Here is a 17,013-nt window from a genome sequence, read left to right as displayed (position 1 = left end):
ACACGGTGGAAGGGAGGTCTAAGTGGGAACTGAAACCTGAAGAGTCCCGGTGTTTTTCTGGGTAGGTTGTGAGCAGTAATTGTAAGATTCAATGTGTCTGTCGCCAATGGGCAGCCCCCTGCTCTTCCCTCTGGTTCTTGATGCCTCTGCTGATTAATGCACAGTCATCAGCACTCTTGGATATATCCACTCAAGGTGTGGTTTCAACTGAGCAGTAAACTAACTCTAAAGTGATCAGTACATTTCATGGGCAGCTTTTAATTTATGTAACCTTCATATCATTTGGGATCAATTATCTTCTGAATGTTCTTTATTCTTTATACTTGCTTATATGCATTTTTCCCCCTCCCAGATATTGATTCTATATCAAGAAGTACAGAACGGATGGCCCCTTTAGATCTTTAGATTGGGGTGATTGGGACTAAATTGGTTTCAGCAAATTTTAAACTTCCCTATAGCACCATGAAGTCCTGAAGACTGGAATAGGCTCTCAGGCTCTGGATGGTGGTTGGGTCGCTAAGTCCTGTATGACTCTTGCTACCCCGTGTACTGCAAGGCTCCCCCATGTAGCCTGCAAGGCTCCTCTGTTCATTGGATTTTCCAGGCAAGAATACTGGAGTGGGTTGCCATTTCCTTCTCCAGGGGATCTTCCTGACCCAGGCATTGAACCTGGGTCTTCTGCATTGCAGGCAGATGCTTTACGAACTGAGCTGCAGTTTAGACTGGAGTTAATTGTGTTTTTATATTGACTTACTGTTATACCAGTAAACTTCAAAAAGTTATAGGCAGGCAAATGCCTTATCATCAACATTTTATATAAAACGGGTCTTAGAGACTAAGCCTGAGATTAAAGGAAAAGTCTTCAGAATCAATAGAAATGTCTAGTAGCATTAGCACAATATAAATTGTGACGTGCTTTTAGGGCCTTATCTGGAGATAAAAACGTTAGATTATTTAGCTTGAGAATGAGGAAACTAAACAAGATTGAAAGGAGATTTAATAAATCTTCAACTGTATGGGTGACATTATTATATAGACAGTATTGTTAAGCAGTATTTTATTTTTAGTGAGATCAAAACATGAGATTAACTTCAGGATAAGGGATTTAGATTAAGTCGATAGAACAGCTTGGCTGTTGTGGTTCTAGTTTTAGAAAAAGTCACCAGGAGAATAATTAAGGACATTGCAGAAATAAATTATCACCTAGCTATGAGTGGTTTATTGTTCTGCAATCAGCCAGAGGATTCAACAATTAGCCCAATTCAACAGATATTTATTCACCATGCTTTGCTAAAGGAGTCTACTATTTGATAGAGAAAACACAAATATACCAATAACCACTGCACAGGGCATATTTTAAAAATAAAGATCTTCCTTGAGTTACTATGGGGTTACAGTACAATAAACCCACTGTAAGTTGAAAATCATAAGTTGAAAAAAACATTTAATCTACTGAACATGATAGCTTAGCCTAGTCTAAACATGCTCAGAACATTTACATTATGCTATGTTAGGCAAACTTATTTAACAAAAGCCTATTCTACAATAAATTGTTGAGTATCTCATGTAATTTATTGAATACTGCATTGAAAGTAAAAAACAAATGGTTGTAAGTATATGGGCTGTTTCCCTTGTGATCATGTGGTTGACTGAGAGCTGCCACTGTCCAGCATCACAAGAAATTACATTATGGGATATCACTAGCTGGGAAAAGATCAAAATTCAAAATTTGAAATATAGTTTCTACTAAATGTGTATTGTTTTGCACTACTATAAAGTCACAAAATCACAAGTTAAACCATCATAAGTCAAGAACCATCTGTATAACAAGATAACAAGAGGGAAGTGTCTTAGGAATTCATAAAAAAAGAAAACCTGTTATTTTTGAGAAAATCAAGAAGAGTTCACATTGATTATCACTGAAGTTTAACCTTGAAAAAAAGTAATTTAATTGATTAAAAAGTGGTGTGGTATAGTTTTGTTTGTATGTGTGCACATATGTGTGTTTGAGGCCAGGGAGGCAAATTCTGACTAAGGAAAGGATATAATAAAAAACACAAAAGTGATGTACATGGAAGAAAGGGCAGCTGAGTTCACTTGGAATATAGAGTAAGTTAAAGCTCAGAGATGAGCTCCCCTTGGGAGAGAATTCAGAGGAAAGAGGACAAAGAAAACAACTTTCATTAAAAAGGCAAAATGAGGAAAAGAATCACATGGAAGATGCTCAAATGCTAGTTCATTAATTCATTCATTCTTTCAACAAATATTTGTTGAACACCTGCTGAGGCAAGCACTGAAGCTTCAGGTGACCAAATATTTCCCATGATGTTTATGCTCTACAGGCAGACATCACTGATTAAATAATATGGAAGTGCAATTGGAATAAATGTTGCAAAAGAGAGGAGCTGGTAAAGGAAGGATGGTATGAGATAAGACTGAAAAGGTTGGCATAGACTCACCCTGTGAAGAATTTAGGGAACGAGATGTCCTTAGAGGACTTTAAATATATAGCTGGCATAAACCAAACTGGATTTAGAAAAAGAAATTACCAGTGGTCCAGTGTGAACAATAGATGAAACAGGAGCAAGTTGGCAAGGTGAGTTGAAATATGTTTCACTGACCCAGAGTTGTGGTTATGAAGATGGAGAAGAGTGAACCAAAAAAGACAGTCTGAAGAGTAAATGGCTGTGTTGGAGGTACTAATAACAAGACTTGTTGCCAAGGCTGATGGAGAGGTTGAGAGAAAATTGGTTCCTAGAGAGAATATCCAGTCTGTGCAATGAGTTGAATGGTGGTGCCATTTAGAGACATGGCAACTGATGGAGACAGAGGTTTCCATGGAAACTAATGATTTCAATTTAAGAAGTATCAAGTTGGAGTTGCTGTTGCAATTTCATGTAGATGGTTTAATAGGCATTTGGATATAGGAGGCTGAAGTTCAGATGTCCTGGTATGTGCGTGCTAAGTCGTTTCAGTCGTGTCCGACTCTGTGCGACCCCATAGATGGCAGCCCACCAGGCTCCCCCATCCCTGGGATTCTCCAGGCAAGAACACTGAAGTGGGTTGCTATTTCCTTCTCCAGTGCATGAAAGTGAAAAGTGAAAGGGAAGTCATCAGTTGTGTCTGACTCCTAGCGACCCCATGGACTGCAGCCCACCAGGCTCCTCCGTCCATCGGATTCTCCAGGCAAGAGTACTGGAGTGGGGTGCCATTGCTCAGTTGTGTCTGACTCTATGCAACCCTATGCACTGCAGCCTGCCAGGCTCCTCTGTCCATAGGATTCTCCAGACAAGAATACTGGAATGGGTTGTCATGTCCTCTTCCAGGGTATCTTCCCGACCCAGGGATTGAACATGCATCTTTTATGTCTACCTGCATTGGCAAGTGGATTCTTTACCACTAGTGCCACCAGGGAAGTCCCTAGATATTCTGGTATTAAGATGACACACCCTTATGGCAGAAAATGAAGAGGAACTAAAAAGCTTCTTGATGAAGGTGAAAGAGGAGAGTGAAAAAGTTGGCTTAAAACTCAACATTCAGAAAACGAAGATCATGGCATCTGGTCCTATCACTTCATGGGAAATAGATGGGGAAACAGTGGAAACAGTGTCAGACTTTATTTTTTGGGGCTCCAAAATCACTGCAGATGGTGACTGCAGCCATGAAATTAAAAGACGCTTACTCCTTGGAAGAAAATTTATGACCAACCTAGATAGCGTATTCAAAAGCAGAGACATTACTTTGCCAAAAAAGGTCCGTCTAGTCAAAGCTATGGTTTTTCCAGTGGTCATGTATGGATGTGAGAGTTGGACTATAAAGAAAGTTGAGCACAGAAGAATTGATGCTTTTGAACTGTGGTGTTGGAGAAGACTCTTGAGAGTCCCTTGGACTGCAAGGAGATCCAACCAGTCCATTCTGAAGGAGATCAGCCCTGGGATTTCTTTGGAAGGAATGATGCTGAAGCTGAAACTCCAGTACTTTGGCTACCTCATGGGAAGAGTTGACTCATTGGAAAGGACTGATGCTGGGAGGGATTTGGGGCAGGAGGAGAAGGGGAGGACAGAGGATGAGACGGCTGGATGGCATCACTGACTCGATGGACATGAGTCTGAGTGAACTCCAAGAGTTGTGATGGACAGGGAGGCCTGGCGTGCTGCGATTCATGGGGTCGCAAAGAGTTGGACAGGACTGAGTGACTGAACTGAACTGATGTACTTCTCCGGAGCTTCTGCGGTAGCTCAGACGGTAAAGAATCTGCCTGCGATGCAGGAGGCCCGGGTTTGATCCCTGGGTCAGGAAGATCTCCTGAAGAAGGGAATAGCTTCCCACTCCAATATTCTTGTCTGGTGAATCCCATGGATAGAGGAGCCTGGTGGGCTACAGTCCATGAAGTCATGAAGAGTCGGACATAACTGAATGACCTAACACTTTTGCACTTTCACTTTCATGCACATCTCCTACGTGAAAATAGAATAGGGCTTCCTAGGTGGCACTAGTGGTAAAGAACCTGCCTGCCAATGCAGGAGACAGTGCAAGAGATGTGGGTTCGATCCCTGGGTTGGGAAGGAGGAGGGTTTGACCCCTGGAGGAGGGCATGGCAATCCATTCCAGTATTTTTGTCTGGAGAATCCCAAGGACAGAGCAACCTACAGTCCATAGGATCGCAAAGAGGTAGACACAACTGAATCGACCTAGCACACACATGTATGCAAAAAATATAATTAAACTATGGGTATAAATGAAATTACTTAGGGGAAGAATATGATATAAAATAAGAAGAGAAGAAAAGGGCCTAGGATCGGGTCTTGAGAAACACTGTTGAGAGTTATCAATCAGAAACCACATCATTAACTACTGAAAAAAGCAAAGGATTTGCCTTCTTAAAATCTGAATTAATTAATTACCCTTGACAGAAGAAGTACAATGAGCATGTAAATAAGCAGGACTAATATTCACATGCTCCACATTTGAACTTTAGAAAAGAATGAATTACCTTTGTCTTCTTCACTATCAAATGACAATCTCCTTCGCAGTTTACAGTGGTCTGCTTCAGAATCATTCACGGACTGTGATCGTAGTAAGAGATCAGCCTTTGTTAATGGAACGTGAAGATAAAGTGGAAGATTATTCAGTTTGAACACAGTGTATCATCAGTAAGCTCTACTATTTCATATCATTTCAACCACTAAGACTTAATTAATAGATTGCAGGCAAATAACTACAACACTTTGCTTAATGATTGTCTCTAAATTATAAAATAGACTGAGAATAATTCTAGTAGTTTAACCAGGGAAATCATAGTTGTAGAAGTTATTTATCAGAAATGTTTGGGGATGATGTCAATACTTACAGACAACATATATTCCTTCCTGTGTAATATATTTTATGTAACTTGGAAAAGTTAAAATAAAAATAGCAATAATTTTAAAAATTGAAAAATCTGTATCATTGCAGAAAAAATTGTGTAGACTAATTATAATTAGCTATGATGTTTAAATTACATGGTAAAGATTGCAAGGTTAAATTTCACAATAAATACAAGGTTGAATTCAATAAACACTATGCTCTGAACCCTATTTTGTTCTCCATTCTTCCTTCCTCTCTTGTAAACAAAACTGGAGGTTTCCAAATAAATAAAACAAATGGAAACTTCTGTTTTGTTTATTTGGTTGCTGCCTAAAATTTTTACAAAGAAGTTATCTGAGGTAGATGCTTGTTTTTTGAAGCAAAATAAAAATGAGGTCAGTGATATTAAACTGCAACTTGATAAAATTCTGAATTAAAATCATTATAAAAAGCATATGCTCTTGGTAACTTGAACCTCTTACCACCTGATTTTTCAACTTTCAGCATTTTGTAAAGTAATTATCTGAGCTGGTGCTTTGGGTTATCAAATAGTACTCTGGTGACCTTAAATTTTTTAAGTCTCTTCTCTCACAGTATCCTGGGAATGACTATAACTCCAGGGAAAATGAAATCTACTGTGTTTTACCTAACTATTGACTTGAGAATCTTACTTTCCAGAGACTTTATTAGTTAACATTAAAATATACTTGCAAGTGTCAAAACATTTGGTTTCTGGCAAAAAATGTATTTAGAGTTGGAGTTAGGATTATGAATTTGGTGGGGATGGGGAAGAGATAGAGAATAACCTAGTAATAAATCGTGGGCTGCAACATAAAATCTATTCTTAGAATACTTGTGGGTGATAAGGACACACTTTCCTCATGGAGGAGGGTGAGTGAGGGCCTTAAAGGCTAAGCCCTCAAAATTGATCCTATGTTAAATCACTTGTAACATTATTTAAGATACTATTTCTACTAGAGTATATGTTATTCATTCTGCATCAATAATTTTGACTTAGGTATGCTGCTGCTACTGCTAAGTCGCTTCAGTCATGTCTGACTCTGTGCGACCCCACAGACGGCAGCCCACGAGGCTCCCCCGTCCCTGGGATTCTCCAGGCAAGAACACTGGAGTGGGTTGCCATTTCCTTCTCCAATGCATGAAAGTGAAAAGTGAAAGTGAAGTCGCTCAGTCGTGTCCGACTCTTAGCAACCCCATGGACTACAGCCCACCAGGCCCTCGGTCCATGGGATTTTCCAGGCAAGAGTACTAGAGTGGGGTGCCATTGCCTTCTCCGTGACTTAGGTATAGGCCTGATTAATTTATACTTCTACAATTTAGAAATTGTGTTAAATATGTACTTAAACTTTAAGAATTTAACTTCTTCATGATTATTGAAAAGATACTGCTAACCAATATACAGTGTAAATAGTATCTGAGAACACATGTATACCTGTGGTGGATTCATTTTGATATTTGGCAAAACTAATACAATTATGTAAAGTTTAAAAATAAAATAAAATTAAAAAACAACAACAACAAAAAAATAAATAAAATAAAATAAAAGGAAAAAAAAACAAAAAACAAAATAGTATCTGAGAGAATATTTTAACCTCTGTATAAGATAAACTCTTTTTAGGTGATTTTCAATAGCCTAGAATCACCCATTTATAACAAATAACTGTCACATTCAATATAAAAAAAGGCTATTATAGATCAAGTATAGCTCCTTAAAGTTCCTAAAAGGTCAAATTGAACTACTAAAGTTATTCAACATACTTGAGGGCAATTAGACCTAATTCCTTCTTTATAATTGAGAAATTCTAATATTAAGTTGGCTTTTCCTTTCAAATATTCACAATTGTTTAACTGTTTACACTATTTCACTTGATCTTTCAGAGGTCCTTGGGCAATCAAAGGATACAATAAAACGTCAGAGTCCGAAAATGATCAGATAACATATACCTTCGCACTCTCATGCCTCAGGTTGAAAGTCAACTCTAGATTTGTGAGAAAGTGATCGGAAAACTCAGGATACATGTCCAAAACCTCTAGCAAATCTTCTCTCTGAATCTTATGCAAGTCACAGTATGTGAGTGCTCTTACATCTGCGTTAGACTTTCCAGGTTTGGCATAAAGATGGACCATTTCTCCAAATATATCATTTTTTCCTAAAAGATCAAAAAGGAGAAAAAAAAAAAAGAAATAAATCTGAACTTAATGTTTTACTTCTAAAATTTGAAGGGGACCACTGACCTATCCCCGAACCAAACATCTCACATGTGAGAGCTGACAGCCAACACACACTTGGGCAGCACAATCCTAGAGCCACGTACTGAGCCGCAGTCGTATTCGTTTGCTGATCAGAATTTTACCTTTGAGAGCCCTGGTCCTGGTATAATCCCCATTATTTCCAGTTTTGATTCTTTGGCTAAGCTTCTGGAATGCAGCAAACATGGCTTTGGTCTGCTATGTTTTTGGCAAGAGTCTAGTGTGGTCTAATTCTGTCCCTCTAGGAATAAGGGAAAGGCTGCGGTGATTCACAAACTTTCTATCTCAGAATGGTCTCGGGAGGTGATGCCAAGCATGGGTTTATGGTAGATCTCTTTTAACTTAGAGGACTAGGGGTACAATTTGAATATACCCGGTTTCCTTCGGTAACTACTTTTGGAACTGCCCTTAATAATACATCTAGTTATATTTTCTCAACAAATACAGTCATGTTTTTAAACTGTATGACCTTTATTCCAAAGGTGTGTCCTTCCTGCTTTTTTGCCAAGCCTGGGGTTATTTCAGTGTCTGGTTTCTGATGGGCCCTTCCCATCCCGTCTGCCTAGCCACGTGTCACTTCTTTCCTAGGTCTCCTTCAACTATGAGGATGATAAAGACAGTAACAACAAATGCTTATTGAAGACTAAGTAGGCGTCAGGCTCTGCATCAAATGCTTAGGTGCATTATCTCACTTGATCCCCAAAATAACCTAATGAAAAAATTACTAATTATTATCCAAATGTTATGAAAATGAAAGAGGATTAAAGAGTGTAAACAGATTAAGTCAAGGTCACCTTCTTAGTTGGGTGAAATAAAGGTAGAGAGAGAGCAGCCATAACTACATCCCATTAATTCTGACTCCAGTTAAAATCTTTGCACACTTGATATATCTCATCTCTTCCCATTATTTTCCCTGAATGTCACGGCCACTTAGATCTTTCTTCAGAAAGCCAAGATACTTAAAAATTGTACCTATGAAATACATGCGCATTAACTACTGATGGAGTATTGATTATGTAACTTTTACAGGGAGTAGATGGCAGTGTAAAATGTACCTTCTTACATATATACATATATCCTAAAGCTACTTTTCAGATTTAGAAAAATCTTAGTGGATCTGTTACTTATCTTTCTGCTAAACAAGTTCATATATACTCAACTATGGAAACTACCAAAGACTTTTAAACAATAAAATTCGAGGTAAAAGAAAAACTCTGTGATGTTCTTATTTTAAATGTGAATGTAATGGGGAGAAATCAGATGCAATATCTTTATAAGAAAAATTGATGTTGGAGAGAATATTTTAACTTTCATTTAAATAAATACTTAGCTTTTAAAAAAATTGAATGAGGAATCATAATTTCTGAGACTTTTAAGTGAAGATTTACATGGAAATGGAGACAGGAAAGGAGAATCTCTTGAAATTCTTTATAGTTTTGATACGTTAGTACAGATATTATCAGAGAAAAGCCCTGAACTAAATTCAGCATGAGCTTTGTATTTGTATTTTACATGATTGTAAGTGAGCAAAGAGTAAGCCAGTCACCATGTACAGCTTAACTACATTCTAAAATTACTATTTTATAAAGCAAGACAGCTTGTTACCTTCCTGTAGAAGTTAAGGCTGGCTGATTTGAAGATCAGGAATGCAGCGATGCATGCTTCTTCCCTGGCAACAGACTAGAACTGTCAAGGCCAAATCAAGTGAAAATCTCACTTTACTCTGTAGCTGCTAAGTAATTTAAAATATATTTTTATTCTTGGTCTGCTTATTGGATTATAAACCAAATTGTACCTCTGATCAAGTTTGAAAAAATGTTTTTAAAATATCTCATCATAATATAATTATCAAGATACATAAATCTCTCAAACATCTTCATTCATGTATTGGGTTCTGTGTTATGCCCACGGGTTCTATACAATAGTGAAGAAAACAGCCCATATCCTCATCCTTTGGATGTTAATATCAAGAGTCAAGTAAAAGGAAATCATTGAATTATGTACTTTTTATTTAAATAGAACCAGGTTTAATCCATGGGGAAAAAATGAGTGCACATGTTCCCAAACATTGGGAGTGGGTGTTCCCAGGGAGACAGAGCCTTAAACTTACTGGCTAGGGGATAGGAGAGAACAAAAACTGATCTCATTTCTCTCTGCTCCCTCATGCTTTCCCATTGTTCTAATATTCCAAAGAAATCCTACCAGTTCACGCTGGCTAAATTTATTTTTGAAGAGGCAGATTGGAGAGATGGACTTTCTTTTGCACCCAAACCAGTTTAACTTATGAATTTTTATCTCCTCAACACCTTGATCCCTGTGTGTTGTTTATAGCGCTATATTACTGATAACCTAGGTAAGGACTCATATAATTCTGTCTGATGGGACACAGTAGTGAAGTGTACAGCAAATAGATGGATTCATCAACATACAAACCCAGTTCATGACAGGCATTGGCACATGCTAGCAAGTATGCTTACTACATATACATTTTATTTAAGGTGATAAGGACTCAGCATGAATCCACGATCCTATAACACGGAAAGGAAAATGCCATTTTCATATATTTGGCCTCAAAGGCTTAAGTGGCTGCCAAGAATGGAAGCATTTACACACCAGAGAACAAGTGAGAGAGTCAAGAAAATGTATTTTCTGCAAGGTTAATTTGATTTGAATTGAATTTTAAGTAAAGCTTTAAAATTATTCATCAATCTTAAATAGTACTCATAAATAAATGGAAAGTCCTGTTTTCTGTCATTTTAAACCATGCACAACTCTGGCTAAAAGCTGAATTTGTGACTATCCAGTTTTAAAACACTCACCCAGAATAGCTACCACAATGTCATCTTTGAGGATTTCAATGGAGCCTCTGGATAAGAAATAAAGCGCAGTGAGGACATCCCCACAGTGAACCAGAGTGTCTCCTGGAGGTGCATGGGTGGTCTTGAACTTCATTGCCAAAGCTCTAAGGCAACCTTTACTTGCCCCCCGAAAGGCTTTGCAGTTTTGCAGCAAAGTCTGGTTGAGATGTAGACAAATGTCAGCTTGTAAACATTCTGGGAAACCCTTTAGGACCTGAAGAAAAAAAGAGAAAGAGTTTCATACTACCAGCACACAGAGGATCTCCACCTGAAATAAAGCACACTTCTTGTTCACAGCACTTCAGGTGTAGTAATTGCCACACAGGAGTTCTTACAATGCTTCTACTTCACCTGACTTGATGCACATTTGGTTTGCTAAACATGTCAGAATTTGAACTCAAATACGTGTTCTCTGAATTAACTGCAGGCATTCAGACTCAACACAAATGCTGTCTCATTAAAATATAGTGCCTACAACATTTCACGCTGCTTCTCATTGCCTGCATTATGTTATGTAGCACCATAGTGTGCACAGGGATAATGCAATGTGACAATTAATAAGACATAGTTAATGAAAGGTGGTACAACTAGAAAGACAACCTTCTGAAGGAATCTCAAGCCAATTTGGACTGCTATCTCTGGTATACATCTCAGTTATAATTAATATAAATAATGATCCTGAAATAGCCATGGTATTCGTAAATGTCATATACCAGAGAGGGCTCTTAGCCAACAATACTTTGAGTATTTACATTTCATAAGCACATTATTTTATACTAAATATTTTGATAAGTACTGAAAATAGAGACAGGAAAGGAGAACAGCAGAAGTACTTTAAAAGTGTAGTTCAGTTTTCAGAAATGGAAATTGTGCCAGAATTTATGATGCATATATAAAGCTTCTAACAGCTCTACTGTCTTGACAACCTATTCAGTGACTAAATAAAAATTTGTAAAAAAGATTAAACAATAACTTGTGACAAGTGCTACTCACTTTAAACTGAATAAAATTTTATGTTATTCAAAAAAAAAAAAATGTCCCATATACAATGAGTCAAAGGTACTCAACTCTTGTGTCTCTGTATGTTTCTTAGCTATTTTGGGTGGCATATAGAGATTTTAATTCTCAGGTTGACTTTCCTCTGTCAGTAAAAATAAATTCATTTAAATTTTCTTTGGAGTAGGGGGAGGAGGCATTATAAGTGCTTGATAATGTAATTTTAGGATTTCTGACCTTTTTGGGTCAATCTTGTTATTGCTGTCCACTATAGCTAAATGTAATAATAAATTATTTGTGTATGTAATTCTAATACATGTGCCCATAGAAGAACTTCAAATTAAATCATATTTTAGTGAACTTATATATACGAAAGCAGCCACAAGGATCCTGCATCTGCAGGACTCCTGTGTGATGCGATTGGTCAGACTGGCTGTGACATGATTCAAAGGAATCATTGAAAGACCTGAAACACTACAGCCACTGTTTCCCATCTTGCTTCCTTCATCGTAGAGTCACTCACAGAAATAGCTCAGGAGTGTTTTAGAAGAAAAGCCACATACTATGTTTCTGGTCATGAATTTGCCACAGGTTGATGCTTGTGCAAGTCACTTTATCCATCTGTGTTTCTTTGACAGAGAATAAGAGCCTTTGCAATACTCAAATTTGTTGTAAGTTACCAATATATTGTGTGCCAATTGCAAGACACTGCTTACCCAGCTCCACACAGCTGCATAAACACAGACTTTTATCCTGAAGTTTCTGTAGGACCTAGCTCAGGCCCAAAGAATGAGCTCTCTCTCTCCCCTTAACTGTAACCTTCAGGCTTCACCTCCATGACTGGACTCCTGTCTTATTTCCTACTTAGACCAGAGGTCTCTCCAGAATGACAACTCTGTCCATTTCTGCCTTTGGGGTTGGAGATCTTTTTCCTACTCGTTATTGGGATTATAAGCACCACAGCTCCTCTCATGGAAGTAGTCCTCTAGTTTGCTGATCCTTCTGCCAGTCTAAACTAATCACATTGGCTTTGGCAAGTGATGTTAGACTAAAGATAAGCAGGTTTGGATACTGTCTTCTGCTCTGGAGTTCCTACAGACTCCAGTTCACTGGTGTCTTTGCACATGATTTACGTTTCCTGGCTGAAGCCCACTGTTGTGATCCCAGCATAACTCTCAGGTATCCTTATACAAATAAAAACATAAGGAACATTATTCCAAGAAACAAATTGGATATGTCTATTTTTCTCTTATGATTTATCTATAATATGGTACAAAAAGGCATTTTATATTTCACAAAAATTGTGGAGATACTGGGCTTCCCCTGTGGCTTAGTGGTGAAGAATCTGCCTGCAATGCAGGAGACTCTGGAGATGTGGGTTTAATCCCTGGGTCAGGGAGATTCCCTGGAGAAGGAAATGGCAACCGACTCCAGTATTCTTGCCTGGGGAATCCCATAGACAGAGGTGTCTGGGAGGCTACAGTCCATGGGTTGCAGAGTCGGACACAACTGAAGCCACTGACCGCCACCAGCGGAGATACTGCTAACATCATAGTAGTCAGAACGAGGACGTTGAACTTACAGCTGCTAGCTTTGTATTTTTCCTGAGGTTTCTAAGGTATGTTTTCTGAGTATAACCTGGTTATAGAATAAGAAATTGTGCATGCACGCATGTGTCTGTATTTATGTGTTCGTGTGTGTGTGTGTGTGTGTGTGTATGTGTATGCATGCTTTGAGCTAGAGATGCAGATGAGAACGAGATAGGGGTTATACACTTACTGGGTGTGATATGAGCTATGGAGTCAGATAGGCATAAGTTGAAGTTTTAGTTCCATCCCTTAGTAGCTGTGACTTTTATCAAGTCAATTAACTTTTCTTGAGATTCATTTTCCTTTACTGTAAAAATAATATCTACCTCACAGGGTTGTGCCCACAATTAAATGTGATAATGAGTGTAAATCATCCCGTGCATTGTAGACATTCAATAGAAAGTTTACTTCTGGCTTTTCCTGTGGGTTTTTTTCACACATATTTATTGTTCCTAAAGAGAAATTGTTACATTCTCTTTGCTAGAAATTGAGAGATACAGTGCCCAATGTATTTTTGTTGGTCTCACTTGGTGACTAAGAAATTCACCACTAAATTTTGTGTTCCATTGCCTCAAGAGAGTTTTGATTATTTTTCCTTTCATCTCTCTAACTTTTCTTTCCTCTTTATGACTTGTGTTAAATATTTTGGCTTGTAATTTTGCACTCAGGTTTTCACTGTGAGTTGTCTTAAATCCTTTTTGAAAGTAGTCAGTTACTAAATCAATTTAGAAAGATGTTTTTGGAATTCCAGTGTTCTTGGAGTCACCCATGAAGCCTTAAGGGCACTTGGGAAAGTTTTTCAGTATCTTTCTCTTATCAAGTGTCTTTCTCACGTGTTGTTAGCTCCTAACACTAATCCTACTAGAAGTGACAATCACTGGAGAAAATAACTCTAGTAGGAGGTACCATGGGGCTTCCCTGGCGGCTCAGCGGCCTAAAGAATCCACCTGCCAATGCAGGAGATGCAGGAGACAGAGATTTGTTTGATACCTGGATTGGGAAGGTTGCCTGAAGGAGGAAATGGCAACCCACTCAGGTATTGTTGCCTGGAAAATCCTGGGGCCAAAGGAACCTGGTGGGCTACAGTTCATGGCTACAGTCCATCACAAAAAAATTGGCCATGACTTAGTGACTAAACAACAACAAAAGAGCTACTATAGAATTCTGTGGAGAGGCCTTTGTTTGTATGTAGTGGGGGTAAGATTTGCAGATCTTGGCATGAAGGGCTTGTTTAGATTAAGGAATTCTCCTATGATGTTAGCCCTTAACTGACTTTCTTAATTTTCTTAAGTCAATTACATAGAATTCAGTAGAAGTTAAGATTTATTCATTGAATCTCTTCCTAGCCCAGAGATTTGGAAGTCCTAAGTAAGTTGGCAGCATTGGAATCTGGGTTATACCTAAGTAAAGGGATTTTACAATGAGAGTTATAACAGAGGGAGCTGTATTGAAACAGAGATAGAGGCACATTGAAAGGGTGGGAAGAAAGGGTAGGGTTTAAGTGGATATTTATCCAAGGCACCCCTTTCATTGGTCCCAGCCATGTTGCCTTTCTTGCTTCCAACTGATTTCCTTTTCTGGTCAGGTGGTTCCTCGGCTAAACTACCTGACTTGGAACTTCCTCATTTAGCATTCGAATAGTGGCATTTTATTGAGCTTGAGCAGATAAAAGCCTTAGCATTTTATTTAGTCTTTAGCCTGGCTAAAAGAGAATCTGTTTCAAATACATAAGTACAAACCGGGACACAGGTTGGTTTAATGATTATTGCAGTCATGCTGCTACACTGTACACGAGCTTCTTGTTTGTCAGGCTCTGGAGCTGCTATGAGGGTACACAGCATCTTTTGCTGTGCAGATGGAGCCATTGTTTTACTGAGTTGGCCTGATGTCAGACTAAGGCCATTGCTCGGTTTCATGGCCTGCAGCTTGGAAAAGCAGTCTTCATTCTTTTAACAAATATTTATTAAGTATCTACTGTATACCAGGCACTATACTAGGCATGAGAGCATAACAATGAATAAAACATTCTTAAAATATCCCTGGTCCTCAAGCCTCTAATTCTCTGATTAGAAAAAAAAAATATATATATATATATATATATATAAGGTTACTTAGAATTTCCCACATTTTCATGCCAAATTAGACTTTTATAATGCAAGTTTACAATACTAATGGCTGTTCAAAGGAACTATCAAGGTAATAGCTAATTTAAGGTGAGTAAAAAGTTCCAGAACATTTTTTTTCAAGGCTGATAAAAATTCCATATCTTAATTATGATATAAAGTCACTTGAATATTTTATAAATGCAAAATTAACTTCCTTTTACTTGAATGTAGGTAGATAAAATTCTATGAAACTCTCAAATTATATAAGACAAATGAGACATTTGTTCTTTAAAGTGAGTAAGAAGTGCTTTCTGTGACTGTTAAATCAATCCCATAACTTAGTACTAGAGAAATCAAATTTTAGGGACATTCAAACAAAACCATCCAACAACCACAAAACAAGATAGAAGTATTAAATCAAAGTCAGACTGAGGAAATGACAAATGGAGACAGCAAAAATGGAAATAACTATTCCATATTAACCATCTATCAAACTCTATTATTCCTTCCTCAGATTTAAGGTACAAGATTCAGTGTTTGCTGTTTCTTAGCTTGCATTACAAAACACTCTTTTTTTGTGGTGTGTATACTGTCTTAAGTTCTGTTGGAAGAATGTCAACAATTGAGTTTTTACCAAAAAATAAACAAAACCAAAACTCTCCTTCCATAGTGTTTTGAACTCTTGTATTTTATTAAAAAAAAAATTATCTAATAGAGGTCCCCTATTTAGATAGCATTGAAAAGCTGACCTATGCTGTAATAAATGGCTTTTGGTTTGTTTCACTTAGCAGGGCTTCAGAGAGGGCCATTCCTAAAGGCAGCCTGCAGAGGGCACATGGAGAAAGACAGTCTGAATGTGGCAAATGGTTCCCCTAAACAGCAAATTAATCATGGAAACAACTTTGGTAACTGTGATAACTAACAGTAGGAAATTTCCTTGGGTCCTTAAATATACTTAAATCTTGACAAACTAGTATTAATCAAAACATAAATTAACACTCACTAATTAAACATTAAAACTCAAGTATGATTATCAAATAAATTATGCACGAAATAAAACAAATCTTAAATCTCTGCCCTAAATCACAGCCTTAATATTTTATAGCTTTTTAAAAATTCTAATATAATTATTACATACTATGTGGACATTCTAGATTTGATAACATCTTTAAAAGATACTAAACCTCACTTTTCACTGTTTCTAGAAGATAATGTTGTTCCTTAATGGATTTCGTAATTTTGAGGTCATCCCAGATTATATTATTTCTATGATTATGGTTTATCATTAAGGAATAGGGAGAATACATCTTTCATCTTTCCTTGGTGATTACATGTTTATCCACTGATCAAGTCAGGTACATTCTTTTAGTAGTTTTAAACATACAAATATATACAGTCTTAGTCTGAAATCTCAAACTGCTTTTTCATCTACCTGCTTATTTTACTTTCATGTGGCTAATGAGAAGAAATAATTGTTTTAATGCATAGCACTATCACATGTGGCAAGATTGCTGGCAAAGCAGGGTATTGTAGAATCCATGACTAAGGGCTTTTATAAGTCTTGCGAAAATTAACTGATTTTCTGCATGCAACTTTTCAACATATATCATATGGTTACATCATTTAGGCAAAAAACATGAGCAGATCAAAATGCTGCTGCACATAGACATGGAAAACAGTGTCATAAATCCTGAACCAATTGTGCTACAAGTAAATTTTCTCTGAAAAATGAAAACAGAGTCTTCCCTCCTGCATCTTTCCCTTGTCCCTTCCTTGTCCTGCAGTTCCCGTCCCCGGTTAACAGCTTAATTATGATATGTTCCTTTGCTTTCAGAAGGACACTAAAAC

The 17,013-nt window shown here is 37.5% G+C and overlaps 1 protein-coding gene across 1 annotated transcript in view; it reads right to left on the bottom strand.

The window, feature by feature from the left end:
• The window catches only part of KCNH7 (potassium voltage-gated channel subfamily H member 7), a 526,390-nt gene that overhangs the window by 22,733 nt on the left and 486,644 nt on the right, over nucleotides 1-17,013 (bottom strand). The window contains exons 10-12 of the mRNA XM_055572409.1: nucleotides 10,437-10,689; nucleotides 7,312-7,517; nucleotides 4,994-5,090 (exon numbers count right to left, since the gene is read on the bottom strand). Coding sequence (XP_055428384.1) covers nucleotides 4,994-5,090; nucleotides 7,312-7,517; nucleotides 10,437-10,689 — 556 coding nt within the window. The remainder of the gene's footprint in view (nucleotides 1-4,993; nucleotides 5,091-7,311; nucleotides 7,518-10,436; nucleotides 10,690-17,013) is intronic.

This window comes from Bubalus kerabau, chromosome 3 (assembly GCF_029407905.1).
Source record: "Bubalus kerabau isolate K-KA32 ecotype Philippines breed swamp buffalo chromosome 3, PCC_UOA_SB_1v2, whole genome shotgun sequence".
Classification (NCBI taxonomy): Eukaryota; Metazoa; Chordata; class Mammalia; order Artiodactyla; family Bovidae; genus Bubalus; species Bubalus kerabau.
Note: the sequence above shows the minus strand (reverse complement) of the source record. Positions and strands in the feature narration are given on the sequence as shown.